The sequence below is a fragment of the Ovis aries genome, chromosome 6, assembly GCF_016772045.2.
Source record: "Ovis aries strain OAR_USU_Benz2616 breed Rambouillet chromosome 6, ARS-UI_Ramb_v3.0, whole genome shotgun sequence".
Lineage (NCBI taxonomy): Eukaryota > Metazoa > Chordata > Mammalia > Artiodactyla > Bovidae > Ovis > Ovis aries.
The window spans coordinates 22844478-22866107 of record NC_056059.1 but is presented as its reverse complement, the minus strand read 5'-3'; the positions used below and the strand labels follow the sequence as shown (position 1 = coordinate 22866107).

Genomic DNA, 21630 nt, shown 5'->3' with positions numbered 1-21630 from the left:
GTTGGATGGCATCACCAGAACTGACTCATTGGAAAATACCCTGATGCTGGGAAAGATTGAAGGTGGGCGGAGAAGGGGACGACAGAGGACGATGAGATGGTTGGATGCCATCACCGACTCAATGGACATGAGTTTGGGTAAACTCCGGGAGTTGGTGATGGACAGGGAGGCCTGGCGTGCTGCAGTCCATGGGGTCACAAAGAGTCGGACACGAATGAGCGACTGAACTGAACTGAACTCAACAGACGTGAACTTGGGCAAACTTCAGGAGACAGTTTGCCCAAGGGAAGGAGAGGGAAGCCTGGAGTGCTGCAGTCCATGGGGTTGCAAAGAGTCAGTCATGACAGCTATTGAACAACAACAATCAACAGAATATATATATATGTATATATATATATGTATCTATATATGTATCTATATATATATATATATAAATCTCCCAATTCATTCCACCCCACCTCTTTCCCCCATCACTGGTGTTCACACATTTATTCTCTACTTAAAGAGTTTGAGTAGATTTGTTTTCTACTTAAATACTTTTTTCTCTTTTTGAATGAAATAAAAGATAATAACCAATGTCTAAAAAGGCTCCTTCACTTCAAGACATCAGCAGGAGTTTTAAGAGTATGTCATCTGAAACATTTCCCTCCCCTTAAACCAAGAAGTTAACAGACTTGGAGGACGTGAGTAGAACTCCTTACCTAACTCATGAGGGAACTCCTCGCACAGGATGGCTATGGAGGTGCTGAGTCCCTGCAGAAGAGACAAGGTGCAGGAGGCCCCGATGGCCAGGCCATCGATGAAATTGTGGAGGGCATCACTGAGCGTTATCATCCAGGCGATCGTCCCTATTTCTGAGAGCTTCGGCCCCTTCAAACAAGTACACGAGCTTGACTCTTTTTTTCCATCCTGTAAAATAACATAAAATCAATCCACAGGATAACCGACACTTCTTGAAAGTCCAAGCCGTACAGAGAAGTAGATGTATTATGTGTTGAGAGAGACAAATGTTTCCAACAGAAAGTCTTTCATAGCGGATAGGAACCACTAATCATAAACAATGGAGGCAAAAAACTTGGAGAAAGGAAAGGAAGAGACTGACAGGCCTTGAACAAACCACTTAAAAGACATTTTACTCTAGTTTCCCTTCAAACAATCCTTTTGACTTGTATGAACAAATTCTTCCTACTCCCTTCCTCAAATGTAATATTAATAGACATTAACCTAAGAATTTGATTTATTCATACACTTTAAAGCAAAAGAAGTTTTTCAAAGACTGAATTTAAATTCTTTTCCATGTTATAATTTGAATGCGAAATCCACATTTAAAGCATGATAACATCAAGGAGTATGTATTCTAATCTATCCTGTGCCAACCCTTTAACTGTGAGCAAGTAATCTGAGCTTTAGTGTCTGTGATCGTGAAGTGAAGAGAATGCACTAAATTATTCATTTATTTTTCAATGACTTAGTAAGTTTCCACTGTGTTCCAGGTAGAGTTCTGGGTGTTCAGGCTATAATAACGTGGTCCCTACAAGCTCTAAATTTCAATGATTCTCTTAACAAATTACATGAAGTATGATTAAAACAGGCTTGTCTTTACACAACACTTCTTTCCACCATGAAACAACAGAAAATCCTAGAGCAGAGTCTTTGTAAGAATTTTAATTTCCGTAACGAATTTTTTCAAACAAAATTTAAATTTCCATAAAATTTACAAAATTGTATAAAATCAAATGACAGATGCCAACTGAAGCCTATTCCAGCAACTGTGGGAAAAGATAATAGGATGCAAATTCATTTTTAAGTAGGGAAGCAATTTGCAATTAACTGGAGAACATTTCATTCCTAATTCTCCTCCCCTCAACTCTACCTCCGCAGCTAATCAACATATTTATTGAACATCTGCAATTTATACAACAGTCTATTGAATGCTATGGGAAGGCACAGAAGTGGAAAACACAGGTTCTATCTCCAAGAAGTCGATTTACCTTGGAGAAACAAGATGTAAAGTATATGACTGACTCTAAAAATTGGGCAACATATATCGACTGAAAAGGGCTTCCTTCAGAGCGATCATCTGAGAGGTGGTGCTTTTTCTCTGATGTCACTTAACTGCTCAAAACACTTTGGGGACTATTCTTTCAAAGCTGACCTCCAGTCTTGCCACACAATTTTCGCTGTTTCATTAGCGGCAAATCTTCATCTTTGAGGGGTGTTTTGTTTGTGCACGTGTGCACGCTCAGCTGCTTCAGTCATGTCTGACTCTTTGTGACCCCACAGACTGTAGCCCGCCAGGCTCCTCTGTCCATGGGATTCTCCAGGCAAGAACACTGGATTGGGTTGCCATGCCCTCCTCCAGGGGGTTTTCCAGGCCCAGGGATCTAACCCATGTTTCCTGTGGCTCCTGCATTGCAGGTGGATTCTTTACCACTGAGCTACCAGCAATTTGCAAGGGGAACATCCCCTTCTCTCAAAAACACAGGAAGCAACATTAATCTCCTTTTACTTTAAAAGGCAGTTCTTATCAGCATAAAAAGAATTCCTTCTGGTTTTAAAATGTGGTCTTTTCACTGTACAGTGTTAAAACATAAACTGAAGCAAATTAAATAATTTAAGAGTTCATTCAAGCAAGAATGGGTTCCAAGCTAGCAGTGTCAAACCGGGAGTAGTTAGGAGCACTCTGGGGATGGGAAGCTCAGAGAGACACATTTATGGAGAAAAGATGGAAGCAAAGCAAGGAAATTATTGGTTGACTATAGCTCAATGCCTAGTTGGATGTTAGGAACTGACTGTCCTTAAGTTTTGATTTTATAACTTTGAGGCATTTACAGGCTTTGCTTTTGGATTGCTTACATATGACATTTGAGCCACCTCAGCTTGTGTCCTTATTTAATTAATTCAATAGTTGATATATCTTAAATGCACCATGTAATAAACAACAATGACTTCAGTTCAGTTCAGTTCAGTCCCTTTGCTCAGTCATGTCTGACTTTTTGCGATGCCATGGATTGCAGCACACCAGGCCTCCCTGTCCATCATCAACACCCGGAGTTTACACAAACTCATGTCCATTGAGTTGGTGATGCCATCCAACCATCTCATCCTCTATCGTCCCCTTCTCCTCCCTCCTTCAGTCTTTCCCAGATTCAGGGTCTTTTCCAGTGAGTCAGTTCTTCACATCAGGTGGCCAAAGTATTGGAGTTTCAGCTTCAACATCAGTCCTTCCAATGAATATTCAGGACTGATTTCCTTTAGGTTGGACTGGTTGGATCTCCCTTGCAGTCCAAGGGACTCTCAAGAGTTTTCTCAAACATCACAATTCAAAAGCATCAATTCTTCGGTGCTCAGCTTTCTTTATAGTCCAACTCTCACATCCATATATGACCACAGAAAAAACCATAGCCTTGACTAGACAGACCTTTGTTGGCAAAGTACTGTCTCTGCTCTTTAATATGCTGTCCAGGTTGGTTATAACTTTCTTCCAAGGAGTAAGCGTCTTTTAATTTCATGGCTGCAATCACCATCTGCAGTGATTTTGAATCCCCCCAAATAAAGCCTGTCATTGTTTCCACTGTTTCCCCATCTATTTGACATGAAATGATGGGACCAGATGCCATGATCTTAGTTTTATGAACGCTGAGTTTTAAGCCAACTTTTTCACTCTCTTCTTTCATCAAGAAGCTCTTTAGTTTTTCTTCACTTTCTGCCATAAGTGTGGTGTCATCTGCATATCTGAGGTTATTGATATTTCTTCTGGTAGTCTTCATTCCAGCTTGTGCCCCATCCAGACCAGCATTTCTCATGATGTACTCTGCATAGTTAAATAAGTAGGGTGACAATATACAGCCTTGACGTACTCCTTTCCCTATCTGGAACCAGTCTGTTGTCCCATGTCCAGTTCTAACTGTTGCTTCCTGACCTGCATACAGATTTCTCAGGAGGCAAGTCAGGTGCTCTGGTATTCCCATCTCTTTAAGAATTTTCCACAGTTTATTATGATCCACACAGCCACAGGCTTTGGTTTAGTCAATAAAGCAGTAGTAGATGTTTTTCTTGAACTCTCTCGCTTTTTCAATAATCCAATGGATGTTACCAATTTGATCTCTGGTTCCTCTGCCTTTTCTAAATCCAGCTTGAACATCTGGAAGTTCATGGTTCGTGTACTGTTGAAGCCTGGCTTGGAGAATTTTGAGCATTACTTTACTAGCGTGAGATGAGTGCAATCGTGCAGTAGTTTGAGCATTCTTTGGCCTTGCCTTTCTTTGGGATTGGCGGCTGCACGGCACTGGAGCAGCCGAGGAGATACCCCATGTCCAAGGGCAAAGGAGAAGCTCCAGAAGGATGGTAGGAGGGGTGAATTCATGTTTAGAATCAAACCCCATTCCCACCAGAGACACTCAGAGGGCACAAACAAATCTTGTGCGTGCCAGGACCCAGGAACCCCACAGAGACTGAGACAGAACTGTGTTTGAGTGTCTCCTGAGGAGACAGGGGTCAGCAGTGGAGTGCTTCAGGGGCAGGGGCTCTGGGTGCAGCAGACCTGGGTATGGCATAAGCCCTCTTGGAGGAGGTCGTCATTACCCCACCACAGAGCTGCCAGAACTTACACAGGACTGGGAAATAGAATCTTGGAGGGCACAAACAGAATCTTGTGTGCACCAGGACCCAGGAGAGAGGAGCAATGACCCCAGAAGAGACTGACCCAGACTTGCCCGTGAATGTCCAGGAGTCTCCAGTGGAGGCGTGGATAAGTGGTGGTTTGCTGCAGGGTTGGAGGCACTGACTGTAGCAGTGCATGCATGGGATCTTTTGAAGGAGGTCACCATTATCTTCATTACCTTCAACATAGTTTGACCCCAGGTAAATAGCAGGGAGGGAACACAGCTCTACTCATCAACAGAAAATTGGATTAAAGATTTACTGAGCATGGCCCCATTCTATTGTATTGTATTGATTACAACAGAGAAAGGCATGTGTCAAGGCTGTATACTGTCTCCCTGCTTATTTAACTTATATCATGAGAAACACTGGGCTAGATGAAGCACAAGCTGGAATCAAGATAGCAGGGAGAAATGTCAATAACCTCAGATATGCAGATGACACCACACTTAAGGCAGAAAGTGAAGAAGAACCTGAAGAGCCTCTTGATGAAAGTGAAAGAAGAGAGTGAAAAAGTTGGCTTAAAATTCAATGTTCAGAAAACTAAGATCATCGCATCTGGTCCCATCATTTCATAGCAAATTATTTTCGGGGGATTCAAAATCACTGCAGATGGTGACTGTAGCCATGAAATTAAAAGACGCTTACTCCTTGGAAGAAAAGTTATGACCAACCTAGACAGCATATTCAAAAGCAGAGACACTACTTTTCCAACAAAGGTCTGTCTAGTCAAGGCTATGGTTTTTCCAGTAATCATGTATGGATGTGAGAGTTGGACTATAAAGAAAACTGAGGGCAGAAGAATTGATGCTTTTGAACTGTGGTGTTTGAGAAGAATCTTGAGAGTCCCTTGGACTACAAGGAGATCCAACCAGTCCATCCCAAAGGAAATCAGTCCTGAATATTCATTGGAAGGACTGATGTTGAAGCTGAAACTCCAATACTTTGGCCACCTGATGTGAAGAACTGATTCATTGGAAAAGACCTTGATGCTGGGAAAGATTGAAGGAGGGAGGAGCAGGGGACAACAGAGGATGAGATGGTTGGATGGTATCACTGACTCGATGGACATGAGTTTGAGTAACTCCGAGAGTTGGTGATGGACAGGGAGGGCTGGCATGCCGCAATCCATGGGATCGCAAAGAGTCAGACATGACTGAGCGACTGAACTGAACTGAACTGAGCATGGCCCCACCCATCAGAACAAGACCCAGTTTCCCCCTCAGTCAGTCTCTCCCATCAGGAAGTTTCCATAAGCCTCTTATCCTTCTCCATCAGAGGGCAGACAGAATGAAAACCACAATCACAGAAAACTAACCAATCTGATCACATGGACCACACCCTTGTCTAACTCAATGAAGCTATGAGCCATGCCATGTAGGGCCACCCAAGACGGACAGGTCATTGTGGAGAGTTCTAACAATGACTTAGTACATGTCAAATGGGTGGCTTGAGTGAAAAGTCCCAGATTAGGAAACAATTACTGACAAAGAGAAACAAAGGCAATCATGAGAAAAGCCATAGAGAAAGTGACCTTGGCTTTGCAAAAACTTACTACCAAGATACACTTCAAAAGATTAGTTGTTTTTCTTTTCCAACTTGGTTTACCTAATCACATATTTATAATTTCCTTATTTACTTGTGATGACTTAGGGAAAAGCTTGCTAGACCAAGTCTTGACTACCTGACATTTTGTACAGAGCCTGTATACAAATTCCTTTAATTCTGAAAAACAAATTAATATATCAGGCATAGTTCTTTTACCTCTGAGTACAGATATTACTATGTTTATTATACTTCCTTTAATCTTATAATCTTAGGTCTCAAATAACACTGTTGGCTAGATTAACTGTTACACGCTTTTAAAAGTCTTAGAAGAAATGAAAGCAGGCAAACATTCGCAAACAGTTCTTTTTTAATTCACCTGAACAAAGTCACTGAGCAGAGAGAACACTAGAGTCAAGTCTTTGTTAAATTAGGAATATTCTCTTTCCCGTTATTTTTTTTATCTTTCTTTGGTCTTGTTGCTTGTTTGCTTTCTTCCTTGTTTGACTTGTACACTAAAAACGAGGCTATTTCTAACCTCAGTCATGATAAGGCAATGCAATCTAGTGAAAGGACCACTGGTCTGAAATCCAAGAGAACTAAGGTCTTGCTTGGCTCTGACAAGAATTACAGTGTAATCATCAGCAAGGTGCATAAAATTGCTCACCTAAATTGCTAATGAAAATGAAGTCAAAGCAAAGCACAGACTAATCAGAAGGAGGGGAGGAATAATAGCATGAACAAACTTATGAGAGGGGAAGGGAGACTGAGTACAATCCCAACTTAAGTATGGAGCGGAAGAAGAAAAAGTAAAATAAAAAAGCAGGAAGAAGTCATAATGAAGAAAGCAACTGAGCTTATTGCAGAACAGTTTAAAGTTAAATAAGGCAGTTAAAGAAAGTTAAAGAAGACCAAAAAAAGAGACAAAGAGGCGGGTGTGAGAGGAGGAGGAAGAGGAAGACAGGAAGAAGGAGGAGTGGCATATGTTGGGAGGAGCTGCTGCTGCTGCCGCTCAGTCGCTTCAGTCGTGTCCGACTCTGTGCGACCCCACAGAGGGCAGCGCACCAGCCTTCGCCATCCCTGGGATTCTCCAGGCAAGAACACTGGAGTGGGTTGCCATTTCCTTCTCCAATGCATGAAAGTGAAAAGTGAAAGTGAAGTCGCTCAGTCGTGTCTGACTCCTAGCGACCCCATGGACTGCAGCCCACCAGGCTCCTCCGCCCATGGGATTTTCCAGGCAACAGTACTGGAGTGGGGTGCCATCGTCTTCTCCATGGAAGGAGCAGGAAGAGCTATCAAAAGAGGAAGATAAGTAGGATGAGGAAAAGGAGAAGAAAAAGGAGAGGGTGGAGAAGAACAAGAAGGAGGGCAAAGAGGAGGAGGAAGATTAGGAAAAAAAAGAAAGAACTTGGTTATCCTGCATAGGACATGGATCCTATAAATATGGCTTATACCTGCAATGAAATACTATGCAGAGTAGCAGAGATGATGAATATCTGTATTTTTCCAAAACATAGCATTGAGGTAAAGTATATTTATATTTATACATAACAACATGCCTAGTAGGCACCTTTTGTAAAAAATTAGTATTATAATCTCATGATGGTTTGAGTGCAACTTGAAAAGATACATATAAAAATGCTAATCATGGTTCTCCCTTGAGGACAGTACTATGGATAATCCTTGGGTTTCTTCTTTTGTCTTTTATGGGTGTTCTGGATTTTTTGCATTATGTTATTACAATACTCAGAAAACAAAACATTAAAGCCGTGGGATGAGAACCAGCAAGAGGCAAAAGTGAACCTGTAATAACTCAGGAGTTATCACCAGCAAACAAGGTAAAGCTGGAGAAGCAGGCTGCCTTCCAGGTTTAGTCTGCATTTAAGAGGGTGTATGGTCCCACTGAGTGAAATCCTTTCTTGTTAAATTAATGGCTGCAAAGATCAGCATGAACACTATCAGAATTCACTCTGCATTGGGGGAGGCAATGTGAGCCATGATTAATAAAAATGTTTTTTATGGTTTGTTATCTTCTATTTTACTGATAAGAAGGTAAAAGCAAGCAACCACTGCAGTTAAAGTTAAATTTCAAATTCCATATACCATGCTGAAAGAATTTTACAGAGCAAGAATTCTGGTTATTAAAAAAAAAAAAAAAAAAGCACCAAGTCAAAAAGGAAAGTAGAAATCCCCCAAAAACCATAATTAAGATGGCAAAAGGAAGTACAAATAAACAAAAGCTGAAAATTATATGCAAAGCTAAACATAAAATCTACACCTATAAAAGAGAAACTGATATAACATAAAAACTATAAAATATTATTTTAAGAGGCCACAAATAAAGAGAGGTGAGAGTTAAAGAAGAGGCACTGAATGCAAGCTAGCTTAATGATTCAAGGGAATGGGCTTTGGCACCAAATGGGTGTGAGTTTAAGTAATGGCTCTGCTACTTAATAGATCCATGTCCTTTGGAAAGTTACTTGGATCTTAGCTAATGCAGTAAGGCAAGAAAAGTAAATAAAGGGTATATACATATTGGGAAGAAATAAATAAAACTGTCTCTGTTGGCAAACGGACATGACTGTCTATGTAGAAAATGCTAAAGGCTCAACAAAAAAGCTCCTAAAACATAATAAGCAAGTCTGGCAAGGTTACAGGATGCAGGTTAACATATAAAACTCAGTTGCTTTCCAATATGCCAGCAATGAACACGTAGAATTTGAAATTAAAATCATAATAGCATGTATATTGGTACCCCCTAAAATTAACTACTCAGGTATAAATCTAACAAAATAGGTGGAAGACCTATATGAGGAAAGGCACAAAACTATGATGAAAGAAATCAAAGAATTATTCCATTCATGCATTAGAAGACAATGAATAGTTGTCAAAATGTTAGTCCTTTCCAAGTTGAACAACAGACGCAGTGCAATCCCAATCAAAATCTCAGAATGTTATTTTGTCGACATTTTTTTAAATTCTAAATCTATATGAAAACGAAAAATTCCTGGAATAGCTAACACAACATTGAAGGAAAAAAAGAAGTTAGTTAACTGACACTATCTGACTTCAAGACTTACTACGAAGCTACAGTAATCAAGATGGTGCAGTATTGATGGAATAATAGATAAACAGATCAATGGAACAGAATAGAAAGCCTAGAAATAGACACATATAAACATGGTCTACTTATCTTGAACCAAGAAGCAAAAGCAATACAATGGAGGAAGTCTTTTCTTATATTCTGTGGCTTGTCTTCTCATTCTGTTGGCATTGTGTTTTGCAAGAAAGTTTAAATGGTACTGAAATAAGTGGATATCCATATTAAAAAAAAAAAGAAAAACAAGAGTCTAGACACAGACTTGACACCCTTCACAAAAAAATGAACTCAAAATGGATCATAGACCTAACTATAAATGCCAAACTCTAAAACTCCTAGACGATAAGATGGGAGAAAACCTAGATGACCCTGAGTACGGCTGTGGCTTTTTAGATACAACACCAAAAGCATAATCCATGAAAGAAAGAATTGATAGCCTGGACTTTATTAAACTTTAAACCTTCTTGCAAAAGACAATGCCAATAGAATGAAAAGACAAGCCAAAGAAACAGAATGTGAGAAAACATTTGCCAAAGACAAATATCTGGTATCTGATAAAGACTTAAGCAAAACATACAATAAGAAAACAATCAATTAAAAAATGAGCCAAAGACCTTAACAGACACTTCATCAAAGAAGACTTACAGGGGGCAAATAAGGGTATGAAAAGATGCTCCATATCATATGTCATCAGGGAAAAGCAAATTGAAACAAGATAACGCTACACACCTATTAGAATGGCCAAACTCAGTAGCACTGACACCACCAAATACAGGCAAGGATTTGGAGCAGCAAGAACACTCATTCATTGCCAGTGGGAATGTAAAATGGTACAGACACTTTGGAAGACCGTTTGGCAATTTCTTACAAAACTAAACATATTCTTCCCATACAATTCAGCAGTGATGCTCCTTGATATTCACCCAGAGAAGCTGGAAACTTATGTCCACATAAAGACCTGTACACAGATGTTTACAGTAATTTTTTTCCTGATTGCGAAAACTTGGAAGCAACTAAGATATCCTTAATTAAGTGAGTGGATAAATAAACTATGAGACATCAAGACAACAGAATCTTATTAAAGTCCCCCAGCCTCCAAATGAGCCATCAAGCCATGAAAAGACATGGATGACTCTTAAATGTACATTACTAAATACAAGAAGCCAAATTTGAAAAGGCTACATAGTGTATGATTGTAACTATATGACATTCTGAAAAAGGCAAAACTATATATGGAGACAATAAAAAGATTAGTGGTTGCCAGTTGGTGGAAAAGAGAGATGGATATGTGAAGCACGGAGAACTTTAGGGCAGTGGACATGCTCTATACGATGCTACAATGATGGATACATTACACATTTGTTCAAACCCATGGAATATAGAAAACCAAGAGTGAAATGGAAACAGTGGACTCTGGTGATTATGATATGTCCATGGATGTTCACCAGTTGTTAATGTACTGATCTGGTGGGGGACATTGATAATGGGGGAGGTTACACAAGTGTGGAGACAGGGAATATATGGGAAATCTCTGTACTTTCCTCTCAACTTTGCTATGAACTTAAAACTGCTCTTAAAAAAAAAAAATACTTGGAATTGATTTTAGATTCCTTATCTGTAGAATAGAGAAAATAATACTACCCACTCCATAGGATTAAATGATGATTAAATGACATGTCTATAAACTAAGTATGCCACAAATGGGTATTATTGCCACATAGATTATTTTATCTAACAAAGTACAGAGGAATTAAGCATTACTAAAAGGAAGAGAAACAAAAACTGCCTGAGAAATGTGTGCATGACAAAAAACTGCTCACATATGATCCTTAAATAAATTCTCCTGCATACTGATCAAGATGATTGGAGAAAATGGGAGAAAAAGTAAATCTATGCAAAAAGGAGCTTTGGAAAAGTGAGCGGGTGCAGCGACATATTAAAAAGAAACAAGGAGCAACTCCCCCAGTGCTCCAGTGGTTGAGTCTGCCTTGCAATGCAGGGGACTCAGGTTTAACCTCTGGTCAGGGAACCAAGATCTCACACGCCTCGGAGCTACTGAGCCTGTGCACAAAAGATCCCGCTTATGGCAACTAAGACCCAACACAGACAAACAAATAAATGCTAAAAAAAAAAAAAAAGGAAAAAAGAAAAATTGTTAACTAGGAAGTGTGAGCTTGGACATAAATATACTCTACTGAACTTTCAACTACTAAGAGTCAGGAGGTTAATTAGTCAGAAGGTAAAATCCACTGTAAAAAGTATGTAGTCTGAGTTAACAAGTTTATCTGAATCAGACAACTGACTGCCAATAGGAAGAAAGGCATCTCTAAGATGTAAAGTAGTATCTTGCATAGTTAGCGTTTCAGTTTACAAAGAGCTTTCATATATTAGTGTCTTTGTTTTCTTTTGACCTTCACAACATTCTCATGAGTAAAACAGAACAAATATAGTATCCTAATTTTAGAGACAAGGAGAATGACAATCCAAGAATATAAAGTACTTGCTCAACATCACACAGAAGGTGTTGGGATTAAGCTCCTTAATTATTTACCAAACACCTATTTTAGAGCAGGCAGGAACTCTGCAAAGAACCGAGAACTGAAACATAAATAAAAAGAACCTGCATGTTGTTGGAATTCATAGTCCCCAAAGGAACATCCAAGATTCAAACTTCAGGGCTGTGATGATTAATTCCCATTAGCCCTTTCAGAATGACTTCCCACCTTCTCACCCTGCTCTCTGTCCTGAAGCTGTTTTTCCTGAATGGGCCATTGCTACAGGCTCCCTGTCCTCTGGTTTCCATTTAAGATGGACAACTAGGAAGCCTTACAGGGAATTCAGGGGGAGAAAGAAAGGAGAAATCAAGATCTTTATTCCTGTGATACCCTCTTGTGCGGTCGACTCAAGCCGTCAATGACCCTCAAATGGAGAACACAGCTCGTCTCAAGACAACTCTATTCCTAGAAGCTCCTTTCTCTCCCTCCTTTGGGTCCAGGGGTGGTAATAATTTTGCCATTACTGGTCCCTGGTTCAGGCACTACTCTTCTACCCAACTCGTACCTTATAAATCAATCTTCCTGAAATTATTCTACTTTGAGTGGTCTGTTTCCTATTGGATCCTGATAGAATCACTGGTGCTGGAAATGGCCATAAAAAAACAGGCCTCAAAATGGAATATAACTGGGTTTTTCATACATTCAAAGTATGGGAAATGGAACAGTGGTTACCCACGGGTAGGCTGCATTTTTCGCCGAAAGCCAGGGCATGAAAGGGCTCTGCAAGATCTGGGCTGTGCTCTAAGTTTTCCTGCCATTTGGTTCTTACGACCCAGCAGACTAAGTGTTATTAGAAAAGTCTGTGGCAGAGAGAGATGCTGAAAGGAGCCTTCTGGCAAGCCCTGGTCAGAGAATTCACAGCACAGGTCCCTAAGATGTTAGGGTAAAGCCATGCCCTCTTTTGCCATTAACTATTCTTTATCTATCCCTGGTGGCTCAGATGGTAAAGCGTCTGCCTACAATGCGGGAGCCCTGGGTTCGATCCCTGGTTTGGGAAGATCCCCTGGAGAAGGAAATGGCAACCCACTCCAGTACTCTTGCCTGGAAAATCCCATGGACGGAGGAGTCTGGTAGGCTACAGTCGATGGGGTCGCAAAGAGTCGGACATGACTGAGCGACTTCACTTTCACTTTCTTTTCATTCTTTATCTCAAGGCTTCCCAGGTGGCACTAGTGGTAAGGAAACCACCTGTCAGTGCAGGAGACATAAGAGATGCAGGTTCTATCCTTCGGTTGGGAAGAGCCCCTGGAGGAGGCGTGGCAACCCATTTCAGTATTCTTGTCTGGAGAATCCTCATGGACAGAGGAGCCTGGTGGGCTACAGTTCACAGAGTCACAAAGAGTCAGACACAGCTGAAGCAACTGAGCATGCACACACACAATTTTTATCACAAAAGCTGGGACTTGCTTGCTCCTGCGTCCTTGGAGAGACTTACCTCGTGCCCATGGGACATCAAGTGAGTGAGAGGTCATACACAACATGAACTGGAAGCTATCTGATCCAACAAGCCATAAATTCAGTTGCCCACACCAGCATTCCATTATCAAATTTATAAACAAAAACAAGCCCATACCAGCCTTGAAGATACAAGCAAATTACAATGGCAGTTGATTCAGACCCTCATAACCTAAGCCTAATACTGCATCTCTTTTTCCTCAACAACAGTAAGGCTACATGGGGCGTTTCCTATGGCCAGTTAACTGTGAATAGTGTTCCAACACCAACCAGCTATAGAATCTTACTCACAATGAACTTAAAATATAGATAAAGATAAATCCTCCAAGTGGGCAGAACTTTTAAGTGTGATGTTGAACTTCATGTAGAAGTAATGGCTGAGATATAGGTCTACACTAACTCATGAGGGAGAGCTCAAAGAGTGGGCCAGGTGAACAGAGACTTTCAAAAGACAAAATTGGAAACTGGTGGCAGAGATCTGGGGGAAAATATATAGACGGACCACTTGTAAAAGATGCAGAATGTGAAGACCATTCTATTCTGTTGAATCTCATAAGAGGCTACCACCGAGGATGGTCTCAATAATAAGCACCAAGAAGACTGTAAATATCATTTTGGGCATCTTTCATCAGCCATCCCAGTGTCTGCTTAATGGCCTATACACAAAGAAGTCAGATTAGTGGGGATGGAGACCATTCATGGGGGATTTCAAAGTGCTCTAACACAAATTTGGAGAGAAAGAGGAGAGGGGGACCAGGGTATTTTATTCCCTGGGCTCCCTCCTTGGTGGGGTAACTTAGGCTGGCCATGACCCTAATGAGAGATCCCTGCTCCACTGAACAGTGGCTTTCTGTACAACACTAGTTCCCTCCAAGTTCTAGTAAACTTCTTCCTCCCCCTTCCCTTTGGACATAAGATTGCTAACAGTTCCACCATTTCAAGTTCCAAGTTTATTGCACTTTCCCCTGTGGTTAACCCACACCTTGCCCCGAATTTTGTAAATTGCCCATTTTCTATTTTGTATCTTTCCTTGAAAATGCCATCTCTTCTGGAAAGGATGATTGATTCAAACTCATCTGCTCATTCCCCATACAGCAATCCCTGACTCTGTATATACTATTAAATATATTTCAACAGAAAAACTTGCAAAAAGGATTAAATAGACACAAAGATATAAAGAGTTAAAGGCACTATTCTGCTGCTGCTGCTTCGTCACTTCAGTCGTGTCAGACTCCGTGTGGCCCTATGGACTGTAGCCCACCAGGCTCCGCTGTTCATGGAATTCTCCGGGCAAGAATACTGGGGAGGGTTATCATGCCCTCCTCCAGGGGATCTTCCCAACCCAGGGATCGAACCTGGGTCCCCTGCATTGCAGGCAGATTCTTTACCACTGAGCCGCCAGTGAAGCCCTAAAAGCAATATACAATATAAAATTTCAATAGATTTTGTTTTTATAACTATATTTTCAAGTGATTTCAATGGACTTTATAGCTGATGGTTCCTTTATCCTTCCTCTAGCCCTAAAAAGTCAGTCTCAGCTCACAAAAACCAAAATCAAACTTCACAGGAGAAAGGAGAAATTATTTTTATTCTTTAATGCCTATAACCAAATATAATTCAAATATACTTAGTCTCTAGTCATTTGGTTTCAGGAAAAAACTTCATAACCATTTTCAAAACTCTCCTTGCAATGAAAATAACCATTAACAAGAAAATAACAATTTCCAGAAACCTTGAAAATGGTTTCCTTTCCCTCTGCCTCTTCTGTGAAATTAGACTGAAGTTGTTTAGCTCCTTAGGAGTTGAAATAATAGTTTCTCATTTTCAGCTGGGGACCATATCACTTTACTATCCTACAAAAATAATTTAAGAGAAATCTGAGGGGTTTTCAAGAAATTATGCTCCTATTTTGCCAATGAAACTTAAAGTATATAGTAATTAAGTATTTACGGTTTCCTAATGGACCACTTACGCCACTCTGAAAGGAAGCCTACTGTTTCTACAGACCAGGAGGGCATTAATACTCTGATACATTCGGGAAGCAGAACACCATTTCTTATAAAAAGCCTGCATAATGTACTCCCCATCCCACACAACCCTCATTATTACTGAGAAGTCTTAAAGGGACTCAGAAGGCACTAGGAAATTGGTTAAGTTTTCATGTAAGTTGGAGAAATTTGTTGCTGCGCTCTTGAAAAATGAAGTTCCCCCAAAGCAGGGATACCTACATTGCTCAGTATGAAGTCCTACAGAATAGTTCAGATGAGGAGACATGGGAAGGGTGGGATGTGGTAGGGGAACCGCCCCCATGCAGCAGCTGCCTGTGGTGTAATTACCATCTGACATGAATTATGTGAAATGAACTGAAATACAGAAGATCCCACCCAGTGCACTGCAAGTGACTGACTACCCAGGCCTGCAAAAGATGAGGGTGGGCTGTCTGATCTGCAGAGAACTAGAAGCACAAGTTTCTTAGGGCAAGAAGCTCAGGACAGTGATAAGAGACCAGGAATGACAGCTGACAAGAAGGACAAGAGCAAGCGCCAGCTGCAGTCACTGCAACAGAAGAAGCGATGATGAGCACAGGGGAGGTGTTAAGAAACAGGCAGCCCGCCAGTAGTGAAGAAAGTGAGCAACAAAGGGTCAACCCTGTCCTCTGAGACAGCAACCAGTCCCTGGGCTCTAGTAAAACGGAGCATCGTCACTTAGTATGTGGAGAGTGAGGGGTGAGAATTACACAGTACACAGGGGATGGGGTACCAGGACCTCCTTTCCTCTTAAAGATATAAATATGATTCTCTGAGGATTCGCTTACCAGTTAAAGAAAAGAATTTTATTGACGTACAGTTGATTTACAATGTTGTGTTAATTTCCGCTGTATGGGAAAGTGACTCTGTCATACATACATATATATTCTTTTTTTAAAAACAAAGATGTAATTTTATTGGCTTTGTTTCCACTCGTTGTTTGTTTGCTTGCTGTTGTTGGGTTTCATTGTTTTCATTTTTTATTTTCTGGCTGTGCCACTTGGCATGTGGGATCAAACCCACACCCACTCCATTAAAAGCTCAGAATCTTAACCACTGGACCACTAGGGAAGTCCCATATACAATATTTCTTTATAGTCAAGAAAAGAAATTTCCTACTGAGGAACTGAGCATGAAAGACATAGGGTATACTCAGGGAGCACAGAAGAGTAATAACAATAATAGTAGTAGTGGAAGTGAAAGCCACTCGGTCATGTCCAGCTCTCTGTGACCTCATTTACTGAACAGTCCATGGGATTCTCCAGGCCAGAATGCTGGAGTGGGTAGCCTTTTCCTTCTCCAGGGCATCTTCCCAACTCAGGGATCGAACCCAGGCCTCCTGCACTGTAGGTGGACTCTTTACCAGCTGAGCCACCAGGGAAGCCCAAGAACACGGGAGTGGGCAGCCTATCCCTTCTCCAGCGGATCTTCCTGACCCTGGTGTCAAACTGGGTCTCCTGCATTGCAGGCACATTCTTTACCAACTGAACTATCAGGGAAGCCCAGTAGTAGTAGTACGAGTCATTTAATCATCACAATAACCTTAAAAGGTTATTGGTCCCACTTTATAAATGAGGAAAGTGAAGTATAAAGAGATTAAGCAATGCTCAGAGTCATACCTCTAGAAAAGAGTAGAGACAGCATTTAAACTTCTATGCCAAACAAGCTATGCCTATGATCTCCAGGAAAGGTGGGGTTTTATTTCCTCTTATTCGCTCCTGTTCATCCAGTAGGTAGCACTACAAGCATTCTGAACACTTAGTGTCTGAATAGATGAAGGTGAAGTAATAGTAAAAGTACATTTTTTCTCATGACAGATTCACAGACCATTTTCATATGCAGCACCTATTCCAGTCTCTCCAAAGAGCAAACATAATGGGCATTTATACAATGTGGGAAAGGTTTGCATAGAAAAATGCCCCTTAATCAATTCCGAACTGGTTCATCTACATTAAAAAAACAAAAACAAAAACTCTGAAAGTGCAGAAGTGTTTTTGTTGTTCTTTGTTTTCTTACCAATTCTTTAATGTCGTGGAGCCAGATCAAAAGCTCCTGGCAGACAAGGATTTTGTCTGCATTTCAGCCCCAAATGTAACACAGCTGAGACTTCCCTGGTGGTCCAACGGTTAGGAATCTGCACTTCCACTGTAGGGGGCCTGGATTTGATCCCTGGTCAGGGAACTAAGATAAGATCCCACATGCCTGTTGCACTGTGCATCCAAAAATTAATTGAATATATATATGGAGGTGTTCAATAAATTTTTAAAAATAAATCAGGGGGAGAGGGGACTTGTTTCGTTCAACTGAATGGACTGACCGAATGCCAAAATCACACTTTAGTCAGCAGATGTCAGCACCTCTATAGCCATTCCAGTGGCCACCAGAGGACTGAAGGCTTTAATTAGCAGCTATTTTGCATCTAATTCAAGGATAGTTACACGGTTTTAAGAAGATTGTTGGAGGAAAGTGAAAGTGAAGTCGCTCAGTCGTGTCCGACTCTTTGCGACCCGTGGACTGTAGCCCACCAAGCTCCTCCGTCCATGGGATTCTCCAGGCAAGAATACTGGAGTGAGTTGCCATTTCCTTCTCCAGGGGATCTTCTCAACCCAGGGATCAAACCCAGGTCTCCCACATTGCAGGCAGACACTTTAACCTCTGCACCACCAGGGAAGCCCTTAAATACAAGAATACAGTCTCTCAGAAAACCTCCTATAGAGACACAGAACTTCAGATCCAAGTACTAACATCAAAGATTTCAAGGGAGGAAAGGAAGCCAGGTTGAAAGAAGGGGGAGGAGGCGGGAGAAGGGGGCAAAAGGGGTGGCCTTACAGACGTCTCCTGCCACCTACAGATACCGAGGCGTTATGGGACTTTTCCCTGGGCCTCCAGAGAAGGGAGGACTGGAACTCAGCCCTACCAGAAATCAGACCAGACCAGAACCAGAATTTGAGTTCTCTGCCAAGAGGAGGTGATCAGTCTCCAATCCTCAGCTCAGGCTGAGGGCCCTTCGACCAGATTCCTACCAGGGGACTAGAAAAACAGGGAAGGATAGGAAGGGTTAAGGAGAGGAAAGAGAGAGGGAAGGGGAGAGAGGTCAATAAAGTCTTTTGTTCCTTACCAGTTAGGGCACTCTGGCCAGTTGTCTGCGTCAGGAGGAGACCAGGGACAAAAGGGTCCCAGCTGCGGCTGCTGGGTCTGGTCCATTGGCAGGCAAGCTGGCCCCTGAGTACCCAGAGTGGTCGGAGTGTTGGAGGAAAGGAGCCTGGGAATCATAGTAGCAACAAAAGCAACCAACACCACTGAGTGCTTACCATTTGAAATGTACTCTTCTAAATGCCTTGAGAAGAGTCCCTCTAACATCCAATCACAGATGAAGTCATGCGGGCGGTAGAGGTAAGGCCAGGACCAAGATCCACCTCACTGGAGATGGAAAAGCCACTGAACCAAGATGATCTGACTCTTAAGCCCACGCAACAGAAGGCAGAAAAGGCTGCTCAGAAGGACTGAGTTTTTCCAGATAAGAAATTTTGAGTTCAGTAATTTATTGCTACAATAACGGGTTATTTTATTGCTATTGCCAGTTTCCATCCTGAAAGGTACCAGATTCAAGTACCTCTGGTTCTGAGTAGAATACACTAAGCTGATGTGCTAAGGTTTGCTAACACTTCAGACACACTTAAAAATAATACCTCCAATCATTGAGGGGATAAAACACCATCCTCCAGCTTTCAAATCTACTCCATATAATCTTTTGTTTACAGACTGAAGTACAGACGGGGAGAAAGATATAGTTTTCTGACTGCCCCTTCCTGAATTTGTTACATTTAGTAAAATGTGATTTTAGATCTAGGTGCTTATTTGAGATGATCAATACTTATTTAAATAGAACACAGTAACACTTCTGACCTTCTTTCAATTCCTAAAACCAACCAAACTCTTTCCCACCCTGGAGATTTTTTTGCACTTTCTGTTTCCGCAGCCCTGATCTTCTCCCTGATCTTTGCATGCATAGCTGCTTCCTATAGTCTGTATTTTAGCTTAAATATGTCCCTGACCACTCAAACTGCATATGCAGACATCATCACATCATCACATTTCAGTTCCCTGCACAGCATCTATGATCCTATAAAGTTAGGCTGTGTGCCCACAGAGTGCCAGAGATCAGAAACATTTTCTAATTTGCTACAATATCTCCAGGGTATGGAACAGAGATTGGCACTGGGCGTGTGATCACAGGATACACGAGCTAATGACAGAATGAAAAACTGAATCCCATCCTCCTGCCCATTAACACAGCCTCACTGATTTGGCCTATAGACCAGGATATCATTCAGAACATGAAACGTTACCCCAAAAGAAGGCTCATTTTAAGACTGCCTTTATTATTCTAAGATATAAGTTAAGTGACTGAAAGTTTGGTCAAAGTCACAAAAACTACAAAGAATCAAGAGAAATTTTCTGCAAAAATGACACCCTCCCAGTAAAGAATTTTTGCAGTTTTACTTTCCAAATGTAAAACAATCTCTCGATTTACTTTTTTCACAACCTAGAAAACTATTGATGATCCCTCACTTCAGTTTCTCTGATACGTATTTTACAACCTAATAATAAAAGATGAACTAGAAAGCATCAAGCCTGACGCATGATTTACTAACACTTCAAAAGTAATCTTTATTGGTGCCTTCTGAGCTATTGAATTATTTTTTTTTTAATCTGACTTCACTGAGTTGCTGTAAAGGTTTAATAAAGTCATGCTCATTAGCAATTTGATAATCTTAAGTAGAAGAAGTTTCAATAAAGTTTGTTCTTTTTTTTTTACTTTTAATGCTCTGATAATTGATGTCAGAAATAAAAAGCAAACAGAATAATTTTAAAAAGAAATGGGGTCATGTACACTCTGCTATATTAAAATGGAGAATCAACAAGGGCCTACTGTACAGCACATGAAACTCTACTCAGTGTTGTGAGGCAGTCTGGATGGGAGTGAGGTTTGGGGGAGAATGGATACATGTATATGTATGGCTGAGTCTCTTCACTGTTCCCCTGATCACAACACTGTTAATCAGCGATACCCCAATACAAAATAAAAACTTTAAGGTTTGAAAAAACATACCAACTGAATAATCAAGTTTTAATATTAAAAAAAGAAAGAAATGGAGGCTTACACATTAAGATCTCTCCTTTTGATTGATAAAAACTCAAACTTATAACAGATCTGGATATATTGGGCCACTGATCAACATAGCAAGCAAAGTTAGATAGGAGAAAGTCACAACTTAACTAACAGAAATGAGTTATTAACCTAATTGCACTGAAATGCTCAAAAAGGGACTAAAATCCCCTATCTAAAAAGCAAGTACACCAGAAAATCAAATCTAACCTCCCATCAACGATCTGACTATAACCTGATGGTACATTTACTAACAGCAAATACTTAATTTGGTCTTAAATACCTTCAATTATTTTTATTCACTAAGATAACCAGTGAAGTATTGATAGTTATAAAAGTGCTATGTGTGATCAGGACATTTGCCTCAGACATAAAACTGGATAGGAAAAGATAAGCAGATAAATACCTAAAGGGATGTGTGTGTGTGTATGTGTGTGTATGTGTGTGTGCGCGCGTGTGTAACAATCTGCTGATGCTCTGCTGCGGACTGTAGCAGTATCAAACTCAAAAAACATCTTCTCAAGACCACAGTTGATTTGCAAGATACTTCAGCCTTGTGATCTTTCTAATTTAGAATTCTTGTTTTTGAAATATACAGAATAAATATAACACGGAATAATAGAATATAGAATAAATTTTACCTCCCCAAGAGCTTCTACTCAGGACATGACTTTTACTCATTACACTAAAACATCCCATACTTTGGCAAATTTTCCATCATGCAATCCACTGAGTAAAACTTACTCACCAGGTCTTGATCCAGTATTCCCAAACTGCAAGATGTAGCATGTAAAGAACACAGCACCACATAAATATTTTTAAATGAGCAAACAGGAGATATAAAGAGGCCTATTTTGGCAAGTTCAGTGTTTACGATATGGATATCTTTTATAACTCAACCTTAAAAAAATTTGGAAAAGCTGATATTAAAGACACACCGGCAATAGAATATATATTTACATTTTTTCCATTGCTTATGCTGCCTTGCATAATAAAATTAAGCAAGGACACAATAAAACTAAGCAACTCTTTCTGATGCCCAGAATAATTTACTTGAACCTCTTATTTTTTTCTCATTTTTCAAAAGAAAAATGTATTGGCATTCATTCTCAATTT

General features: G+C 40.6%; 1 protein-coding gene across 5 annotated transcripts in view; it reads right to left on the bottom strand.

Moving 5' to 3' along the window:
- SLC39A8 (solute carrier family 39 member 8) overlaps window positions 1-21630 on the bottom strand; it is an 82372-nt gene that overhangs the window by 4014 nt on the left and 56728 nt on the right. For all 5 annotated transcript variants that reach the window (XM_060416847.1, XM_060416848.1, XM_060416846.1 and 2 more), the window contains exon 7: window positions 702-909. In XM_060416847.1, the coding sequence (XP_060272830.1) occupies window positions 702-909 (208 nt within the window). The remainder of the gene's footprint in view (window positions 1-701; window positions 910-21630) is intronic.